Here is a 20,945-nt window from a genome sequence, read left to right as displayed (position 1 = left end):
CCTCGCTTCCCTCGGAACAGAACAGCCTCATTCTATCACACCTGCCCGGGACGAAGGCTCCATGGCCCAGGCTCCCTCGCTGCTGCATGGGGCAGGAGGCACAGCAGCCCGGGCATACAGGTGCAAGTACAGTGGGTGACCCTGGGGACATGTGCCTAGAGGAAGGTGGCTTTCCGTGCCCGACTTCCCCTGCTGACTGAGGAGAGGATGGGGTGCTAAGACGTAAGTGGCCATTGTCAGCAGAAAGTGACACCCTGAGATCCCAGCAGCTGGGAGAATGTGGAAGGGCTGCCCACCTCCGGATGTTCACACGTCTAAGCTCTTATAACTTCAGGCTTTCTCGTCCTCACAGTCCAGCCTAACTCTAACTGCCACAACCTCTGAACCATTGACATTGTTAAGCCGCAGGGCCAGGAGGAGGAGAGGGCCTCGGGAAGTCAGAGGGCACACGCCGCCCGCTCTGCACGTGGTCCTTCACCAACCTGGGCCGACATGTCGATCAGCCTCGGGAGTGACAATCCGTTCCCTTCATCCGTCTTCAAGAAATCCAGCAGGCATCCTAAGAAAAGAGAAGCTGCAAGTGGCCTTCTGCAAAGTGCCCATCCCGGCGGTGCCAGCCTCTCCCAGCGTGAGCGTTTCCCACGGGGGTGGGAAGTGGGAGTTTGCGCCCTCAGATCTCCATCAGGAAGGACCTACCTGCTGCTGTCGAGTGCCCTCCCCTTCACGAAATGCCAGGCTCGGCACCCAGGAGGCAGCGCATATACCAGCAGCTGCCAGCAGTTAGGTTTCAGCCAGGTGCAGAGACCTGCCTGAGGTCACCCGGCTGGGCTCTGGGAGGAGATGCCCCTTCTTGTCTTTTCGCCCATGTCAGCCTCGCTCCCTTGATCCCTGTTGGCAGACACGCTCTGCCTCTGAGGACCAGGCATCAGCAAGAAAGCACCGGAGGGAGAGCACGGCCCGCTGTGATTGGCGCAGGGGACAAATGCAGCTCCCCTGGAACTGGAGCGCTGGGAGGGATGAGTGCTTGCCCTAGGGGCAGGCCGGAGGTGCCCCCAGCACAGTCTGAGGCTGGGGCCCCCTTGGGGACAGTTGTTAGGGAGCTGTATTAGATGGGCACGTTAGGATCGTATAGGAGCAGTGTGCAGTCAGGGTCACAGGAGGGGTGAGAGGGTCAAAGGCTCAGCCCGATCCCAGGCCTCCTGCCCCGTGAGAATTTGGCCATGCTGGGGACCTCAGAAGGCCATCGAGCCCAACGTCTCTGGCCATCCTTGTAAAATATTCACACCGCTGTAAAAGGTTTCCCGACCAGGAAGCGGTAGACCTGGAGGTAGCACGGTCCCTGCGTGGCTGACCCGGGGCTCCTTTGACTTGGCCATGCTCTGTCCCTCCCAGCAGGCACCAAAGAGTGCTGGGCACAGAGGACGCACTCCAGAGATGCTGGCTGAACTGCTCCTGGGCGGAGACCGTGGCTCCGTCAGAACCACTTCGCCCTCCCGTTTCTCGCCCTCCCTCCGTCCCTCCAGGCCCCCACGCCACGCGTGCCCTAGGTCGGCAGGACGATCGCTAACGGCTCCCTGTGGAGACCCCCTGGCCTGGGGAACCCACTGCCGCCATCCCCCTCCTCCCGCGAAGGCCGCCCTCCTGCCTGGCTCTGAGGAGGCGGCTCTGCAGGCCCTACCTCTGGCCATGTACTCGGTGACAATGTAGATGGGCTCCTTGGTGACCACGGCGTACAGCCGGACCAGCCGCTCGTGCTGCAGGGTCTTCATCACGTGGGCCTCGCCCAGGAAGGCTTCTGGACTCATGGCTCCCTCCTTCAGCGTCTTGATGGCCACCTTCATGTTGTTTTTGTAGTAACCTGAGCCCGGGGAGGGAGAGAAGAAACCGCTCAGAAGACAGAGACCTTGCTTGGAGGCGATCTCTTAACCAAAATCGGGGTAATTGCCCAGGAGCCACCCCATTCCGGGTGCCAGAGCTGGAACGTGCAGCTCGGGAGGCCGTGGTTGCGAGGGGCCTACCTTGTGCTCCGGGCCCCTTCTGTATGGGGCCTCAGGCAATGGAGGACTGTACCCTGCTTGGGGTCCATTTCGCCTCTCTGCCCCACACCCAAGGACTGTGTTCGTCTGTCCTGCATGTAACCTGTCCCTTTCCCACCCCTCCCCTATGTATTGAGTCTCTTCTATCACACGGTGGCTCCTTGGTGAAAATGAGCACACAGCGGGGGGGGGGGGAAACCTGAGCAGGAGGAAGGGGAGTGGGGGTCTCCCTCCTTCTGAAGCCCCGTGGCGGACCTGTCCCAGTCCTTAAACTACCCGCATCTCCACACTCTCCCTGCACTCCAGGAAGTCCCCGTGCACCTTGAAGGGCCGAAGACAACTCTGCTCGCCTTTCTAGAGGATCTGGGACTTGCCAGGGACCTGGGTGCGGCTCCTGCCAAAGGCACCTTGGGTATCGGCCCCAGGCAACGGAGGACTCGTGGACCAGTCCAGGGATAAAATGCAACACGAGTTTCATATCCTGGTAGGCAGGGGATGCGGCGGGTGTCAGCAGCGATGGGAATGTGAGGACCCCGGGCCTGGAGCTTCTGTGACTTGGCCAAAGTCCCACAACTGCCCCAGCGTGTGCACCCAGACCCTGGAACCTCATGGCTCAGCACCTTGAACTTCCTGTTTCCATCTGGGTGATGGAAAGCTAAGGGGAGTTAGCGCCCTTGCAGCTCAACGAAAAAGCCAGGTGCAGGCAGAGAACGAGGGAGGGAGCGGCCCGGAGCTGGGAGAGCTGGGTTCTCTTCCTGCTCTGCCACCACCGTAAGTGACCCAGCTGTTACAACACAGCTCTGTGCCTCCTCCGGCTCCTGTGTAAAATGGGTGTCCCTGCCTCTGTCGTCGCTCCCTCCCAAGTCTTCCGGGGGAGGGACGACCCTCTATAAAAATATTGAAACTTCAGCCTTCCGCAGCCCCTTCTGGACTCAGGATGCAGTGTGGGTGGAATGTGGGGGAGAAAGACTCCCGCATGTGCACACACTTACCCATCCAGACGTCGCCAAATTGTCCAGACCCGAGTTTCCTGACCAGCTTGAGAGACTGCCGGGGGATTTCCCATTCATCCTGCGCCCAGGGGTTTTGCGGGGCCAGGCCCACACAGGGCAGGGTCAGCCTCTGGCAGAGACCATCCCCCTTCTCTGCATTAGGAAAGAAAAGACAGGGCTGGGGGTCACCAGAGCAGCCAGGCTCTCTTGGGAGCCGTGTCACTCCTAGCTGGACCCATCACTCCCCAGCCACCCCAACCCCCCTGCACGGGCACGTGCACACGCCTGCTCATGCACACACACTCAACTCTCTCTCTGTTTGCACAAAGCAGGGCATGCTATCTCTAAAACTGACCTGCTCACTCTAAGACTGAAAATACTTGCTGCTTTCTACGGGGTTTCCTGCTGAGCCAGGAGAGGGTGTTAGGACCACCAATTCATAGTGCTGAGACCTGTTACCTCCTTAGGTCTAGCTTTGGGATGCTCTTCCCTCCCCCCAAGGTGGCACCGGTGACCCACACAATTGGGGATCTTAGCGAGAGACACAGGGGCTCTTGGCACAAGCCCCCACCCGCACTGCACGCCCCGTCTTACTGGAATAGTGCTGCACCAGGGCCTGCAGCGAGGGGAAGGTGATCCGGGGGGAGATGTAGTAGCCCCCCTCATCCAGGGAGCGGATCTTATAGTGCTTGATCAGCTCCCCCTGGGCGGTGACATCCTTCACAGACAGAGAGAAGGCACCTACAGGGTTCACGGAGACACACGCACAAGGAGTGAGGCATGAAACACAGGACTGGGATTTGGGCCTCATCTTAAAGCTTGAAAAAAGTTCCCAGTGCTGTCCTCCACTGTCACTACTCCCACCGCAAGTTCCCTTGCCCTGCATCTCAACCTCCACGCTTTCGGAAGCCTTCCCCGTAAGCTCCGCCTGACTCTGACCTTGACATCCCCCCAGTGTCGCCCAGGGAATCAGCCGGGGGATCACAGTGCCCTGTGGCAGGCAGGACATTTTCTCAGTAATCATATGGGTCCTCACTTGGGCACCTGGTCACTCGAGACCCCTTTGCCAGGGACTATTGAGAAATCTAGTGTCGTTGGAGGGACTAGGAGCTTTATTTTCTGGCTAAGGAGGATGTCTCTTAATCCTACAGGCAGACAGCCAATCACAGCTGCAAGTACCCACGTCCATGGTGGAGAGCATAATGAGCTATTCCCAGGGGCTCTGTTCAAATTCATTTGCTGCCTGTTACATGAACCTATCATTTTGTCTTCTGGCTTAACGTTTGCCTGCGGGTAAGTGGCAACAGGTGTCAAGGGTTAAGGACAATTTAAGAGGTAAGAGTTTCCCGATGAGAAGCGTTTTCCCATGAGCTTGATGTTGTTATAAAATGCGGCCGTCCAGCTACCTGGGTACCAGGACCCCACCTTCCCCTCACCCATTATTTGGGAGATGGTGTCGCCGGGGCCCCGCAGGGTTCTCAGCAGGCCACTGGGGCTCTCAGTTCCCCGAGTCCGCGCCTAACAGGAGCAGTACCACGCCTCTCCGCCAGGGGTCAGGCGCGGAGTCTCATTCTTGGTGCGGACGTCGGTTTTCCGCGGTCCCGTTTGACTTCAGGCTCTTTCCTGTCCATTCCTCCACCTCGGCCCCTCCTCCCCTCCGGTTTCCCTCGGCTAGTGGGCCTCTCTCTCATCACCTACTTGCAAAAGGACGCCCAGAGGCGTGTGCCAGCCCAGCCCATGCCCCCAACCCGAGCCTCAGCCGGGATGCTGCAGGTTCTCTTCCCGCCCCTGCCCGGATGCAGCTGTGCCCCCAGTCTCTAAGGAACCCGAGCCTGGCCTTAGGGAGTTCATTAATCAAGGGCTTTCTCCCCACTTTGTAGGCTGCACCTGGGTCAGATGTCTCGGGTGACGAGCCCAGATGTTGGCCAAGCTCACTGACCTAAAGGCCACCCTCACTAACCTGGGCTGCACTGAGGCCCCGTTCCTGATGGCTTCTGACAATTTTATCTCATTCTTCAAGAGGACCTCAGATCCTATCAGCTTCAGGTTCACAAAACCTGGCCCCTCTGCCTCTGTAGTATGTCCGGACTGCCCCGGGCAAGCAGGGGCTGGCTCTGAGATGACGATTTCTCAGCACTGAAGGGACGGCCTGACGCTGAGCTGGGAAGCCAGTCTGTCCTCACATAGACACTAATAAACTGAGGCTTGACAGGCTCAGGGACACCGTGGAGGCCGCAAGGGGTAGGACTCTCTCCCCTGCTTCCATCCCTGTCTTGAATCACTGCTGTTGCTCCCAGATACAGACGGGGCTTGCTTTGGAGTTGTGTATGTGTGCATACGTGTGTGTAAGATGCGTACACATCCTGCCCCTTTCCCACCCCTCCCCTATGTAACGAGTCTCTTCTATCATACAATAATAGCTCCTTGATGAAAACAGGCACGCAGCTGGGGGTAACTGGGCAGGAGGAAGGGGCGTGGGTGCATATGTGCACATGTGTGCATGTGTGTGCGTGCATGCATGTGTGTGTGTGCAAGTGCATGTGTTCATGTGTGTGTATGTGCATGTATATATGTGTATGTGTGTGCTTGTGTGTGCATGTCTGCATATGTGCATGTGTATGCATGGTGTGCACGCATGCCTGTGTATGCATGTGTATGAGTGTGTGCATGTATGCATGTGTGTGCACACGTGCATGTGTGCGTGCATGCATATGTGCATGTGTACATATGTGCATATGTCTGCATGGTGTGCACATGTGTGTATAAGTGCGTGCATGTATGCGTATGTGTGTGTATGTGCATGTGTATGCATGGTGTGCACACATGCTTGTGTATGCACATGTGTATATGAGCATGTGCATGTATGCATATGTGTGTGTGCGTGCATGTGTATGTGCATGTGGTGAGGTGATGATGGTTGAACAATCCTGTAGCCCTAGTCCCATCTGGCCAATTCCCAGCTTGGACTGGCTTCTTGGGGTGGATATCGACAGGAAAAGATGTAAGAGCCATAGAGAACCCCCTCTTCCTCCACACCAGATTGAGTGGGGGGTGGGGCTTTCACATCAGCGGGCACCTTAGCAATAGACAATGGTTGAAATATCATTTCTAGGGTGACATGACATGATGTTTCGGTTTTGCTTCAAAAGAACAGGGGTGAGCCGGGCACGGTGGCTCAAGCCTGTAATCCCAGCACTTTGGGAGGCCGAGGCGGGTGGATCACGAGGTCGAGAGATCGAGACCATCCTGGTCAACATAGTGAAACCCCGTCTCTACTAAAAATACGAAAAACTAGTTGGGCGTGGTGGTGCGTGCCTGTAATCCCAGCTACTTAGGAGGCTGAGGCAGGAGAATTGCCTGAGCCCAGGAGGCGGAGGTTGCGGTGAGCTGAGATCGCGCCATTGCACTCCAGCCTGGGTAACAAGAGCGAAACTCCGTCTCCAAAAAAAAAAAAAAAAGAACACAGGTGGAGTGGGGGATGGAGATGAGACACGACTGGCTCAGGTGATAACTGTTGGAGCCAGGTGTTGGGTACCAGGAGTTCCACTGAACTATTTCCTCTACTTCTGTGTATGTTTGAAAGGCTCTGCAACAACAATCAATGTTTATGTCATCTCCAGTGACTCCCAAATTGTTTCTTGGACAGAGGTGCTCTGCCACAAAAACAGAATAGTGACAATATCCAATATGCACCTAAATATAAAATTTATATATCTATGTGTATGTATACGTATGTACATGTATATATAAAATGTTATGCAGGCATTAGTGCATTCCAAGAAATCCTGCACAGAGCACCCCAGTTTTCTAATGTACCCCTCCTGCTCCCCAACCTGGTCCTGGCTGTTAGTGGGCCTCACGATCTCCCCAGAGGGCCACAGGGTGCTATGACAGCTTTCCATGCTCTGCATTTCCACTCTCTGGCTGCTGTCCTTGAGCCACATATGAAATCAAGGGACAGCCCAAGGGTGCTCCCACCAGGCAACACCCCCATCCATTCTCATCGCCCCAACCACAGGGAACCAAACTCATATTCCAGTCACTCTCTCTTTTCTTCCCTCCTCTGATGTCACTGTCATCATCTCCTCTCCTGTTACAATTGGCTACAAAGCTGTAGCCGGTCCCTGTGGACAGCTTCCTGATGAGCAAAGCATTCTTCTGTTGTGTGGGAAGTTGTCAAATCTAGCTTGCCACATTGTAGAGCCTGGGAAGCCTCTCAGCCTCTTAGATGATGTGGCCACCGGTGCTCGGGCTCTGATGCTTACTGCTGGCCTCCAGCAAGTCATTTGCTGTTTCAGGGGCTTACTTTGCCCATCTGTCAAATGGATTAGTATTTTACAGATGAAAAGCTAGTGGCCAGTGAGCACCAGGGACCATAATAGGGTTCAATGCAACACATGCATTAACAGCCCCAGACTGGAAACAACCCAATGCCCACAGCATGAGAATGGCTAACTTGGCTCTGGAACGTTCACACCCAAGATTCTGTAGCAATGAACGTGAATAGGCTTGAATCTGTTACAGGCTGAATCATGTGTGCTCCCAATTCCTGTGTGAAAGTCCTAACCCTCAGTCCTGAGAATGTGGCCATATGTGGAGACAGGGCTTTAAAGGGGTGATTAAGGTAAAATGAGTTCGTATGGGTGGGCCCTAATCCAATGTGACAGTTGTCCTCCTAAGAAGAGATTAGGACACAGGCATGTACGGAGGGACGGCCGCAGGAGGATATGGGGAAGTCGGCCGTCTGCAAGCCGAGGAGAGAGGCCTCTGGAGGAGCCAATGCTGCCGACATCTTGGTCTTGGACTTCAAGCCTCCAGAGCTGGGACATAACAAACTTCTGTCGTGGAAGCCACCCAGTCTGTGCTACTTTGTTACAGCAGCCCAGGAAACTAACACAGAATCTCACAAACACTGCTGAGTGACAAGAGCAAGTCACACAGAAACAAACACAGTGATTCTAACTGCAGAAAGCTAAGAAACAGACCAGACCTGGTGGCAAAACCACAGAAAAGCGAGGCAGGGTTTCCACCCGAGTCAGGACAGCGGGGAGCTCCTGGGGGTGGGGGTTGAATCAGGGGGAGCCCGAGTCGGGAAGTGAGGGGCCTCCTGGTGGTCTGGGAGGCTCTATCTCTTGGCCACAGTTACACAGGGATTTGTGTATTATTACCGTATATAATTTAGAATCACGCACTCATACGTCATACAATCTTTATATATGTTTTCTGTTTTACGCCAAAAAACATTAGGAAGGAAAGCAAGCAAATGACAGAGAAAGCGAGAAAACCCCTGAGGGTAGTGGCAGCAAAGTTTTGCTCAGTCATCAGTGGATTTGAACTCGTCAGTGTCTAGACTGGCATGGGCTCCCCACAATCACTACCCCTTCCCTTATGTCGGGCACAGGCCACGTCCTAACCTATGCTACCTGCAGCCTCTGGCTGAGATAATCTCCAAGGATTCTTTGAGCTCCCCCAATCCTTGATTCCAAAGTAGCTGGTGATTGAGAGCTCAGGGTTCCCCCTGTCCTGGCCCCCACTGGCCTTGGTGTTCCTGCTGACCAGGCAACATGGCCAGTCTGGCATAGGGCCACCCCCATCCACTGGCTTCCCATGCCCGGGTGGTTTCCAGCCGGGACAGGGAGGACCGCTTTTGCGGACAGCCCCCACATCAACTCCCAGGCAAGGCCTGAACTGGGAGGGACACAGGCCTAGAAGCTGCTGGCTCTCCTGGCAGTCACCCCTTCCCCTCTCACTCCAGGGCCAGGCCTCTGCAGAGGGCCTCTCGGGATGCCCAGGGCAGGGAGGGCGGGCAAGGCCACCATGCCTACCTTTGTTGGTTTCACTCTCTCTGATGAGAAAGGAGCCGGCCTTGTTGACAGGAGCCAGAAGCTGCCTCTCGGCCTCCCTGCGGCTCAGTGATCTAAAGAACCATCTGGAAAACAGCAGGAACTGGCGAACCTCAGAGCGGCCCTGCTCCTCGGAGTATCCCCACTGAGCGTCCCTCCTGAGCTGCCCACCCCCAAAAAATAAAGTCTAGCATTTCTGCTCCCAAGTCGGCCCTGAGCTGCTGCTCCCCACACCGGGATGGCGTGAGTGCCCTCTGTCCCCCTGCCCTTCCCGTCCTTCCTGTCAGCCCTGGACTCACTGTTTCCTGCAAGGAAACAAGGACATACGTGGGTGACCTTTGCTTATTTTGCTTTGGAAAAATGCACCTGCTCCCTCTCTCCAAAGCACAGCCGCGTATCCCAGGCACACGCCTGCCTCCTTGCTGTCTGAGCTCCGAAAGAGGCAAACTGCCGAGACTTGCTGAGCAGGGACCCCGGCATGTCCCCTTCAGTATGGGGTTGTTCTGTGGGGGAGAGCCCCACGGTTCCCCACACCATTCTGGGGAAAGACGCAGGGCCCACAGCGCCCAGAGAAGATTCACTGTTGCTGGGCCCCAGTCCTCAGGCAGAGCTGGGCCCTGTGAATGAATTTGTGGGGGCCCTGGCTGGCCGAGTCCGACATTCCCAGTGCCATGGGGACATGGAGGAGGAGAGTCTGCAGGATTAGAAGGTTGGGATCCTGCTCTCCTGTTAGTCGGTTCTGAACAAGCCACCCGCCTGGGAGCCTCCGAGGCTGAGCCCTGGGCCCTGCCCGTGGAGGATACAGGGGAGGGTTTGTGGTCACAGTGCCTCCCTGTTAGCCAGCGAGGCCATCAGACACGGGGGACGGTTCCATCTACGGAAGCCAGGAGAAGGACCACTCTTGTTTAGCTTGGAAGAGTGGCCTGCTCAGTGTCACACAGCGGTCTGAATTTGTCATCTGGAGCCAGCAGAGAGGCCTTTCCAGCAGAGCTAATTTCCCGTCCCCTCTTTGCTGGTGCCCGCGGGCTCCCTAGTCAGTCCCATTCTGTCCCTGCCCTGCCTAGCAGCCCAGGGAGCAGAGACAGTGACCGCGCCTTGGCTCCAGGGGGCTTCCCGTGCCACCTACCTCTCCACTTCCAGGCTCTCCACTCGGGCCACGAAGTTGCTGGGCACATAGCCTTCTCTTCCTGTGACGAGCGACTTGGCCAGCCACCAGGCTCCAGTTCTAGCGGGAGCAGGGGAAACAGAGCTGTGATCATGGCCCCTATGGGCCCATCTCTGGGCGGCTCCCAGGCCTCCTCAATGGCACCTCTCCATGGAAGGCAGAGAATCCGCAGAGGTAGACAGCAGGGCAGGCGGGAAGGGGCTGTGCCCGCTGCTCTGTGGTATGGTGGGTATCTGGGTAAGCTCTGGGGGAGGAGTTTATCTATACAGCCTGACCAGCCCAAGAGGACCCAGGGCTCTGGCCAGCAGCCTTCCTCTTGATGAATGGGACGTGTTTGGAGCTTGGTGAGGGACTTGGGACAGGCTTGAGGAAGACACAGTCGGGTGGCCTGTATAGGATCAACAGTCAGGACTTTCATGAGATTGGCTCAAGGTCACTGCAGAACAAAATCAGACCCTCAGAGCTCCACGGGACAAGCCGGGTCACCCGGAAAGCAGACCTAAACAGAGTTTCTGAGAAGGACACAGAAATGAGCTAAAGGGGGATGGGCGTGTGTAATCCATGTGGATGCTCGCTTGAGAAGGAGATACATATGCACACGACTGACTTAAATGCAAGGCTCTCAAGGAAGAGCCAGAGCGGCCTGCATAAAGGACAAAGTTCACATGCCCGAAGGAGTCAGGAGGGCTGCACGGAGGTGGTAGCATGGAACGTGGGCTTTGAAGGACGGGCAGGAAGTTGTGAATCGAAACCGCTTCGCCAGAAAGACTCTGGAGAGGAGGACAAAAGGGCCAAGTTCAAGAAAATGCCAGGGCCGGGGATGGGGGCAGGGCAATGAGATGATGTCTGGGGTCAGCTATGGAGGATGCGGTGGGCAGAGGAGGGAGGGATGTGGCGGGAGTCCTGCAGGGACAGGGGACGGCATCTGGGAGCCTCATCCGTTCAGGACCTGTAGCTTCTCCCCCTTCAGCATCTGCAGGTCCCGGTCATTCACAGCGGCATAGTCATAGAGGGCCACCGCGAAATGCTTGTCTGAAAGGAACAAGGGAGAGTTGACCACCACCCGGGCCCCTGAGAGGGAGGGCGGGGCTGGAGTGAGCCTCTGACGGGAGCGACCTCTGCCTACCAAGAGGGACGGGCTTCTGCTTGCCCGTGCTGGAGATGATGTTCTCAACCTGAACAGGCCCCTACTCCTGCCTGTGACCCCCACCTGTGACCCCACCAGGACAGGCTGCCCCAAGAGCCCACCCTGTCCTCCTTTCTGGACCCACTAAGAAGCCCTATGGCCTGGGCAGGATGTGTGTGAGGGCGCTGATGGCCAGAGGTCAGCACAGGGAGGCAGCCACTACCGGGCTGGTGGCCTCGGGGCCACACCAGGAGCCAGTGCCGGCAGTCCCTCTTCTTATCCCACAGCGGGTCTCAGAGGCCTGTGAGCTCCTCTGGTCCTTTTCCTGCTCTGCCTCCTCCCGCCTCTATGCCCAAGAGGGGTGGTCTTGCCACGTGGCAGCCGGAGCCCTGGCCTCCCCACTGCCTGTGCCCCATGGACCCCCTGACTTGCTGGCGGGCCCTGGATGGAAGGGGCAAGAGGGCTCGGGAGCTTGGAGCTCCATCTTCAAATGAGTACTTCTGTGACGAGGGCTCTCTGCACAGCCCCGGGAGCCATGGGACCCACCTGGTGAAGGTCACCTGGAGAGCACTTAGCTTCTCCGGGTGAGGTAGCTGAGCTCTGTCACTGAGCTGAGGGGTGTGACCTCGGGCTGGTCACTTCTCAGCAGGAAAGAGGGGGTTGGAATAGGCGACAGCGGTTCCCTGCAGTTTTAAGATCCAAGTTCTGCTCACGAGTGTGACAGATTCTGAGCTTTCCCAGGGAAGGAGTTGCATCTACCCGTGTCACCCCTTCGCCATTCCTGGGACAGAGTCGTGCCCTGCGTGCTGAATGCCTGGTGCATGTGGCGTATGCAGGTTAATGGGTGCGACCCAGGCTGGCTGAGGAAGCCTTTCCCCATGCTGTGTGGGTGTGGATGATGAGGAGGCTGCGGGAGGTCACTGTGAACAAGGCAACCTCCTGGGAGCCCCTGAGAGTGGAGCCTCTGGCCCAGGAAGGCCAAGATGCTCATTCCCTACGGCATTCAGCAGGCCGGCCCACCAGAGCAGAAGTGGAGTCTGGGGACCGGGCACAGTGGCTCATGCCTGTAGTCCCAGCACTTTGGGCACTTTGGGAGGCTGAGATGGGCACATCACCTGAGATCAGGAGTACGAGACCAGTCTGACCAACATGGTGACACCTTGTCTCTACTAAAAACATAACAATTAGCTGGATGTGGTTGGGTGTACCTGTAATGCCAGCTACTTGGGAGGCTGAGGCAGGAGAATCACTTGATCCCGGGAGGTGGAGGCTGCAGTGAGCTGAGATCACATCACTGCACGCCAGCATGGGCAACAAGAGTAAGACCCTGTCTCAAAAAGGGGAAAAAAAAAAAAAAAAAGAAAAAGAAAAAAAAAAAAGGTGACATCTGGGGACCAGTGAGGGGCATGGGTGGTTAGGTGGTCAGCAGGGGACTGTCAAAGTGGCTGGGAGGCGGAAAAACAGGGCGCCCTCCACGGGGAGTGACCAGGGCTGGAGGCAAGGGCCTGAGCCACTGCCCAGCCTCTGAGTTTGGGAGTTAGACTCTCTGCAAGCTTGGGTTTGATGATGGTGTGTGTCTTCTCTGGGACCCTTGTTTTTGTTCTTGTTTACAGTTCGTAAAGTCTTTCGTTTTTTTAAAAGTCCCACCCAGGCTCAGGCAAACTAAAAAAATTGATGCTTGGTTCCTGAAGACACCCCCAAGAGGCGCGGAGCCTGGGCCCCGCTCAGCTTCCCCCCCTGTCTCTTCTCCAGCCCTCGAGCTGCTCCCGACTATTTCCTGCTCCAACTCCACAAGGCTGGAACCTGGAGGAGGGGGCCGCGGAGACTCAGCTTCCCACACCACCCCTCTTACCTTCGTCCGGGTGTTCCTCGGGCGGTGGAGGAGTAAGGTGGTTAAAGACAACCTTGGGTAGAAACCACGCATGAGTTATTTCAGTCCCTGCCGCAGGCGCGGGGCCCGGTGGGATGGCCGAGGCCGCTGAGCAGGCAGCCGGGGTATCTCCGGGGACCCACTGTGGGAGGAGAGGCAGCCGCCCGTGGGGGCTGCACAGGGAAATTCGGACCCCGGGACCAGCACCACCCTCAGATAGACCCCCGCTCTCTGCTGCCTTCGCCCTGACCGTGTGGGGGACCCCCCAGGGTGGACAAGAGGTAGCTGTGGAGAATGAGGGGAAGCCCAATCACTTGGGCTTAACATTCTGGCTCTTCACTAAAAGAGCAAACTGAAAATGGGTATTTGTGGGCAAGAAAAGATATTTCAGAAGCATATTTCCCCAAAACTCAACAAACGTATTCGTAGATATATATCCTGTAAAGAAACGATCACGTATGTGTACCAGGAATCGTGTACAAGAGTGTTCCTAGCAAAAATAGTAATACAGAAACAATTTTCTTTCTCTTTTTTTTTTTTGAGATGGAGTCTCGCTCTGTTGCCCAGGCTGGAATACAGTGGTGCAATGTTGGCTCACTGCAATCTCTGCCTCCTGGTGCACTGTGGCGTGAGCAGGTTAATGGGTGCCACCCAGGCTGGCTGAGCCAGCCTTTCCCCATGCTATGTGGGTGTGGAGGATGAGGAGGCTGCAGGAGGTCAAAAAAAAAAAAAAAAGTTCAAGAAATTCTCATGCCTCAGCTTCCCAAGTAGCTGGGATTACAGGTGACCGCCACCATGCCCAGCTAATTTTTGTATTTTTAATAGAGATGGGGTTTCATCATGTTGGCCAGGCTGATCTTGAACTCCTGGCCTCAAGTGATCTGCCCTCTTCGGCCTCCCAAAGAGCTGGGATTACAGGTGTGAGCCATCATGCCTGGCCAATAGATGAACAATTTTAAAACGTGGAACTAACCCTCATGACAAAGAATAAACAAATTACAGTATACTCATGCAATAAAATTAATGAGCTGTAGCCACGTGCATCAATGTTGGCGTATCTTACATGTATAACATGGAGCTGAAACCCCAGTCTCAGAAGCATATGTGATGTTGGATGTAGCTGATTTAAAGCTTACAACATGAAAAATGAAACTAATTATTGCTTAGGGGTATATACATATGTCATATGGGAGTGACCATAATATGTCATAATATTTAATATTAATATTTAATGTCATATTTAATATTTAATTTAATTTGTCATAATATTAAAAAGCAAAGCCTGGCTAATTTTTGTATTTTTTAGTAGAGATGCAGGGTTTTACTATGTGGGCCAGGCTGGTCTTGAACTCCTGACCTCAGGTGATCCACCGGCCTCAGCCTTTCAAAGTGCTGGGATTACAGGTGTGAGCTACTGCGCCCAGCCCAATATTCTTTTTTTAATTCCATATTTACTGAACACAGTTTTGAAGTAGCATTTTGCAAAATGCTATGTTATGTATGTTTCTATTAAAAATATGAACCCCTGAATTAAAGAACACACAGAAGAAGGGTCTCAAGGCAGGAGCTCTGAAGAGCTAGTCCTGGTGACTCTACATAGTGGAATAAAGAGTAATTATAGTTTCTTCCATAATTAATATGTATCATGTGACTTTTTAAGTTAAAAAAAACTCCAGGTGCTATTACATATTATCATAAAACTTTGGGGAATTATTCCATCAGCCTAAGTTCAAGTTTCCCCGTTTGATCAATTATTTATTCAACAAACATCTTACGGTTGTGTGCTGAGCCCGGCATGAAACTGGGACACAGACAGGTAAGAGACCCGGGTTCATCTAGGAAATGGGATTAGTGATCCCTGCCTCCCCATCAGGCCCCTGCTAGGATAAAGAGATGACCACGTGGGCATGAGGACAGTGCAGGGTAGAGGTCCAGGCAAGGCTCCCAACTGCCCCAAACCAAAAGGAGGTCACCGGTCAGGGAGTGGGAGGCACACAGAGTCATCTAAAATGCGGCTTCAGGTCAGGCGGTTGCTCACACCTGTAATCCCAGCACTTTGGGAGACTGAGGAGTACGGACCACCTGAGGTCAGGAGTTCGAGACCAGCCTGGCCAACATGGTGAAAATCCATTTCTACTAAAAATACGAAAATTAGCTGGCCATGGTGGCATGTGCCTGTAATTCTAGCTACTCAGGAGGCTGAGCCATGAGAGAGAATCGCTTCAACCTGGGAGGTGGAGGTTGCAGTGAGCCAAGGTTGCACCACCGCACTCCAGCCTGGGTGACAGAGCAAGACTGTCTCAAAAAAAAAAAAAATTCATCTTCAGACATGCAGTAGCCATCAAAGGGCACTAACTGCTTTATAGAGAAATCAAACTGCATGACTAGGAAGACGCATTCCCCAGCAAGAAGACTTTTCACTTGAAATTGCACTTTTTTTTCCTTTGGAGAGTTTTTCTCATTTAAAATGCCCATGGCATTCCAGTAAAACCTGAGAGCCTGCTCGGGAGGTGAGGACAGGCAACCTCCTGTTGCGTGATGCTTATCTCAGGAGAGCGGGCGCTTTGCAATGCCAACGGCAATGCCACGTAGGAGCCAAGAGTCTCCAGGAGCTGCGGGGGAGAAGAGAGGCAGTGGCTGCAGCTAGATACCCGCATCCTCCCTTGCCACACCCTCTCCCCAAGCTGACCTTTTTAATTTCTTATTCTCTTCCATGCTGCCTTTGAGAAATGAACTCTGGCTAAGGATTACTGGGCGCTAACCAGGCCTGCGTGCGTTGTATTGCATGGCACACCTGCTTACACAGTGCAGATCGTTACATCCCTATCAGGAAGGCACTTTTCTATACCCATTTTACAGATGTGGACATTAAGGCATAGGAGAAGTAAGTAACCTGCTCTTGGCCGGGGGCGAGGGATCACTCACCAGGGGCGGCAGTGGTGGGGGGGCCTTGTCCTGGGCGTTGGCCTTCAGGGGGCTCCATCGGCCCTTGTCCTTCTCCTTGACCTGCATTTTGCTGCTCACCATCCCCATCCTGTTCGAGGCACACAGCAGACGGAGGATATGAGAGCGCAGGGCCTCAGGTCCTCTGCACAGAGGGACTCCCCAGCCCCATCCGGGAGGCTGGCTCCAAAGGTGGGGTGGAAGTGGGAAAGCGAAGACCTCACAGTCAGAACACGGGTACAAGTGGGTGGGTGAGGTCAGTGTGCACCCATCATTTTTCAGGGGTCTATAGAGCAGAAAGCACGGTATTTAGCGCACAGAAATCACCTGGCTGGAGATAACTGCCAGAGACCGCTGGGGTGGATCCCGGTCCTCAGGGGACGGGAGCCTGAGCAGGAGGCCATGTGGTATTCTAGAAAGAGCCTACCGATGTGTCTGGGACTCTCTGGGTTTAGTCTTCACATTGTCATGGGCTGGTGTCACTTGGGAAAGTGACATTTTCTCTCCGGGCCTATCGGCTCTTTGGTAAACAGCAGGGGCTTTGTTAAAACATGACTGAGGCTCTCTTGCGTTCAGATTTGTGGGGGCCACACTATATACATTTACGACAGACTGACAGCACAGGCATCAGGGCCCAGCTGCCGCTTCACAGTAACACGGGGGGGTCTCCTTAAAGGGGGGAAGTTGTGGTCAGATTTTTCCCTTTGGTAAAAAATGTTAGGATGGCAGATGCGGGAAAGACCCTTTTGACGCCACCAACACCACCATGTTGTCACCAGCCTCATTCCAGGGACGATACTTATATATTAAGGAGCTTGCTCAGAGTCAAACAACTGGCTGGTGCAGAGCCAGCTGGCACCCAGTCTGTTTTGAGACCCCTGCACTCCCACGCTTACATCAGCCTCTTCCCAGAGACGCAGACATCACAGAGAGGAAGCACCCAAGTCCCCACACTTGTCGGAAGGCCGTGCTGTTAGTGGTGATTTCCTTTGGATGTACGCACCGTATTTCATCAATTCTAAGATGGACCATTTTCACATTTCAACGTCTCTGAACTGGGAGGCCTCTTATAATGGAGGATGTTTTGCAATACAATTAGTAGCAGCATATTTTTTTCTATTTTAATGATAAACTAAATGCTAGCATTCCTATTCGATTAAATAAAACACAGTCATGTATTTCTCCCAGAGAGTTGAAAGCACCTTCCTCATGTCATTTCTCCTCAAAACCACTTTGAAAAAGAAAATACTGTAATAATTTTTGATACAGGACGGTAAACCACAGAAGCAAAAACTTCACAAATGTGTTTTGTAAAGTATGTCTCGCATACAGAACACACAATACTTTACAGTTTTAAGGGATGACACTTTTTACGTAGAAGAATTTCTTTAGGTAAGCTCAGATCAGCTTTATGTAAGCTCATATCACCACCAAATGAATTACAGTGCCAGGGTTACAAGTATCACTTCGGTTTTCAGAGATTTAGGGTTTCAGAAGTTTGAATAAGAGATTATGGCTGGGCACAGTGGCTTAGGCCTGTAATCCCAGAACTTTGGGAGGCTGAGGTGGGCAGATCCTTGAGGTGAGGAATTCAAGACCAGCCTGGCTAACATGGTAAAACCTCATCTCTAGTAAAAATACAAAAACTGGTGGCACAGGCTTGTAATCCCAGCTAATCGGGAGGCTGAGGCAAGAGAATCACTTGAACGCAGGAAGTGGAGGTTGTAGTGAGCTGAGATTGTGCCAGTGCACTCCAGCTTGGGCAGCAGAGTGAGACTCCATCTTAAAAAAAAAAAGAAAAAAAAAAGAGGAGAGAGATTCTGGGTTTGTAGTTTGTATTGGAATGGCTACTGAATTTTACCAGGTGCCCATTCAGTATCTATCAATATGATACATTTTCACCTTTAATTTGTCAATGTTATAAATTATGTTGGTAAATTTTCTGTTATTGAAACATCCTTGCATTCCTGGAAAAAAAGCTATTTGATTACAGCATATTAGTCTATTCAGCACATGGATGGATTCTTATTTGCTAATTATTTTGTATTATTTTATCTGTTTTGAGACAGTGTCTCACTCTGTTACCTAGGCTAGAGTGCAATGGCTTAATCTTGTCTCACTGCAACCTCTGCCTCCCAGTCTAAGGTGATTCTCCCACCTCAGCCTCCCAAGTAGCCAGGATGATGGGCATGTGCTACCATGCCCTACTAATTTTTTTTGTTATTATTATTTTTTGGTAGAGACAGGGTTTTGCCATGTCACACAGGCTGGTGTCAAACTCCAGAGCTCAAGCTACCCACCCACCTCAGACTCCCAAAGTGCTGAAATTACGGGTGTGAGCCATCATGCTTGGCCCTATTTGCTAATATTTTATTTAGAATCAGAATCTGTATTCCCAAGGAAGATTTGTCTATGAGGCATTAGCATCAAGCTGCACTGGCTTTGTAAGGAGTATCGAGGAGCTCTCTCTTTGTTGTCTTACAGTCTTGAGTGGTTTTATAACATTGGGGTTATCTGTTCTTTACAGGCTAAATAGAAGTCAGCTGTGAAGCCATCTGTGTCTGGGGCCCTTTCAAATAGTAAACCTTTAAAGACATTTCCAATTTCTTCTATAGGAATGATCTATTCTTATTTTTCTCCTTCTTGTGCCATTTTGATGATTTATATGATTTATAGGACATCTTTAACTTCATCTACATTTTCTAATTTGTTGCCATAAAGTTTTATGTAGTATTGTCTGTAATTATTATACTCTGTTCTCTATTTTTTATTGTGATTTTTTCTTCTTTTTAATATGTTGGATGTTATTTAAATTAAAATTATAATTCATAATTGGATAAAATCATCTGAAGCTCTACATGACTAAATTAAGTTTTAACCTAGCTTTCTAATTACGAAATAGAAGATTGTGATCAAAGCAGCATGAAATTGGAATAATAAAAGTAGACAACAATCATCAGAGCAGAATAAAAAACATACAGATTTTGGCGAATACAGGAACTGCATATGTGAAAAAGATAGCATTTTAATTCAGTAGAAAATTGATACTTTATTTTAATAAGTGGTATTGGAAAAATGGCTATTTATCTTAAGGAAAATACAATTGATCCCTGACCTCACACCATATTAAAAATAAATTCTAGGTGTACTGATGGAAAAAAATAAAAAACAAAAATGTGATTAAAAGAAATGTAAGAAACTGTGTACATAACCCAGAGTTTGGAGACAACTACTAGCAAAGATAGAATAGCCAGAAGCTAAGAGAGATAAAAAAATGTACAAATTCATAAACATTAAAAGTATTAGATGGTATAAGAAACTACTCATGAAGTCTGTAGATAAGCAATAGATTGGGTAAGAGATTGCAAAGCATCAGATAAATGTCTATTCAGAATAAATACGAAGCTCATAAAATATTGACAGGAAACATATTGTAGCATATAATCCATTCAATAGAAAAACGTGTAAAGATAAGAAATAAGAAGTTAGTGCAACACATATCCAAATAGTAAAGTGTTTATTATAATTATTGTTTCATTTGTTCCTTCCCACTCCATTTCTAGGATTAATCTTCTGTGAGGGCTAGAATCTTTGTTTTCTTCATTGTTGAATCCAAGTTGCTAAACCAACGTCTGACACAGAGTGTGGGCTTAATAAATGTTTATCAGACAAAACATGAAATTTTATTGGAAGACACAGTCTTTTCAATTCTTTTAGAAGTCAATCTTTTAAATACTGTTAAAAAGGCACACACACCTTTTGATTTTCAGTCCCACTCTGGATTATCTCAAGTTAATAAAACATCATCCTATAGACATATATGAGGGATGAAAATGTTTGTTGTAGCAATAGTTGGAGCAACAATCCCCTCCCCTACAAAAAATCCCAAATAAACAAACGACTCAGCCATTAAAGAATTGTTGAATACATTTACACTCTACAAATCTCTCAAATATCATACAACTACCAAAAAAATGTGCTGAAGCTTCACCTGTGATGTCAAGTGTAATTTCTATACCATGTTGTGACATGAGAAAAGCAAGACGCAAAGAGGTACCGAGGGAATCCCATATTTGCAAACACCAAACAAAAAGAAAAGAAACCCCTACTCAGGTGTGTGCATGTGTTTGCATATTACACAGAGAGAGGCTGGGGAGGCTGAACATCAAGTTGTTTACTGTGGTTATTGCTAAAGGGAGGGAGAGATACAAAACAGAGATGTAATGGGGAAAAAAGCGGACTTAAATAAAATATGTGTTTGCTAATGCAAAGCAGTGCCCTTAAAACATTTTTTCTAAACGGTGAATACTGTTTTATTTTGGATGATAGGACTTCATGTGACTTTGACTTTCTTTCTTGTAGTTGTATATATTTCCTGAATTCTTTAATACTAAGCATATATTACTGACACAAGCAGAAAAATAAAAGGAGGATGTGAGTGATTTGCCTGGCAACAGAGTGGCGTAAGGCCTGGAGCCTGCAGTTCTTAGCAATGACCACTAAGTGGCCAGCCAGGGCTGCCTGAGCCTCAGGCCTTTCCTGGCCTCTCCCAGCCTCCCTGGCTCAACGAAGGGCCGGTGGTCAGCAGCTCCTAGTGCATTCCTCAGACTTGGACTCATACTTCCACACCTGCCCAGGGAACCAGGCTTCTTGTCTTCCTTAGCCCTGCCAGCCATACTGCCACTGACTTTAAGCTTCCTGGCAAAAACCTGTGTCCACTGAAACAACATAATTGAACACTGATTGAACTGGACAGAAAGTAAAATTCCTAAAATTAAATGACCACCTACTTACACTTCTATGTCCTGTGACTCCTTAGCAGTGTGTGCAAGTGATTTCGCATGGCTCTCATGAGTACCTGGGGTCTCTATGGGTCCCCCTGCTCCACTGGCTCTGACTGGCGACCTGGGTTACTCAGGAGGCCATGTGACAACCAAGGCTGACACTGGTGCTCTGGCTGCACCCAGCAG

General features: G+C 51.5%; 1 protein-coding gene across 7 annotated transcripts in view; it reads right to left on the bottom strand.

Moving 5' to 3' along the window:
- The window catches only part of BLK (BLK proto-oncogene, Src family tyrosine kinase), a 114,065-nt gene that overhangs the window by 6,693 nt on the left and 86,427 nt on the right, over window positions 1-20,945 (bottom strand). For 4 of the 7 annotated variants that reach the window (XM_074384165.1, XM_074384164.1, XM_074384166.1 and 1 more), the window contains 9 exons: window positions 15,958-16,066; window positions 13,015-13,066; window positions 10,976-11,068; window positions 9,998-10,097; window positions 8,854-8,957; window positions 3,623-3,769; window positions 3,029-3,181; window positions 1,679-1,858; window positions 483-559 (listed from right to left, as the gene is read on the bottom strand). In XM_074384165.1, coding sequence (XP_074240266.1) covers window positions 483-559; window positions 1,679-1,858; window positions 3,029-3,181; window positions 3,623-3,769; window positions 8,854-8,957; window positions 9,998-10,097; window positions 10,976-11,068; window positions 13,015-13,066; window positions 15,958-16,065 — 1,014 coding nt within the window. In that variant the 5' untranslated portion in view covers window position 16,066. Of the gene's footprint in view, window positions 1-482; window positions 560-1,678; window positions 1,859-3,028; window positions 3,182-3,622; window positions 3,770-8,853; window positions 8,958-9,997; window positions 10,098-10,975; window positions 11,069-13,014; window positions 13,067-15,523; window positions 16,067-20,945 lie in introns of those variants that run through there. The other 3 variants (XM_074384171.1, XM_074384169.1, XM_074384168.1) reach the window with 3 other exon arrangements.

This window comes from Saimiri boliviensis, chromosome 13 (genome assembly GCF_048565385.1).
Source record: "Saimiri boliviensis isolate mSaiBol1 chromosome 13, mSaiBol1.pri, whole genome shotgun sequence".
Lineage (NCBI taxonomy): Eukaryota > Metazoa > Chordata > Mammalia > Primates > Cebidae > Saimiri > Saimiri boliviensis.
The sequence above is the reverse complement of the archived record's forward strand: the minus strand, read 5'-3'. Positions and strand labels throughout refer to the sequence as shown.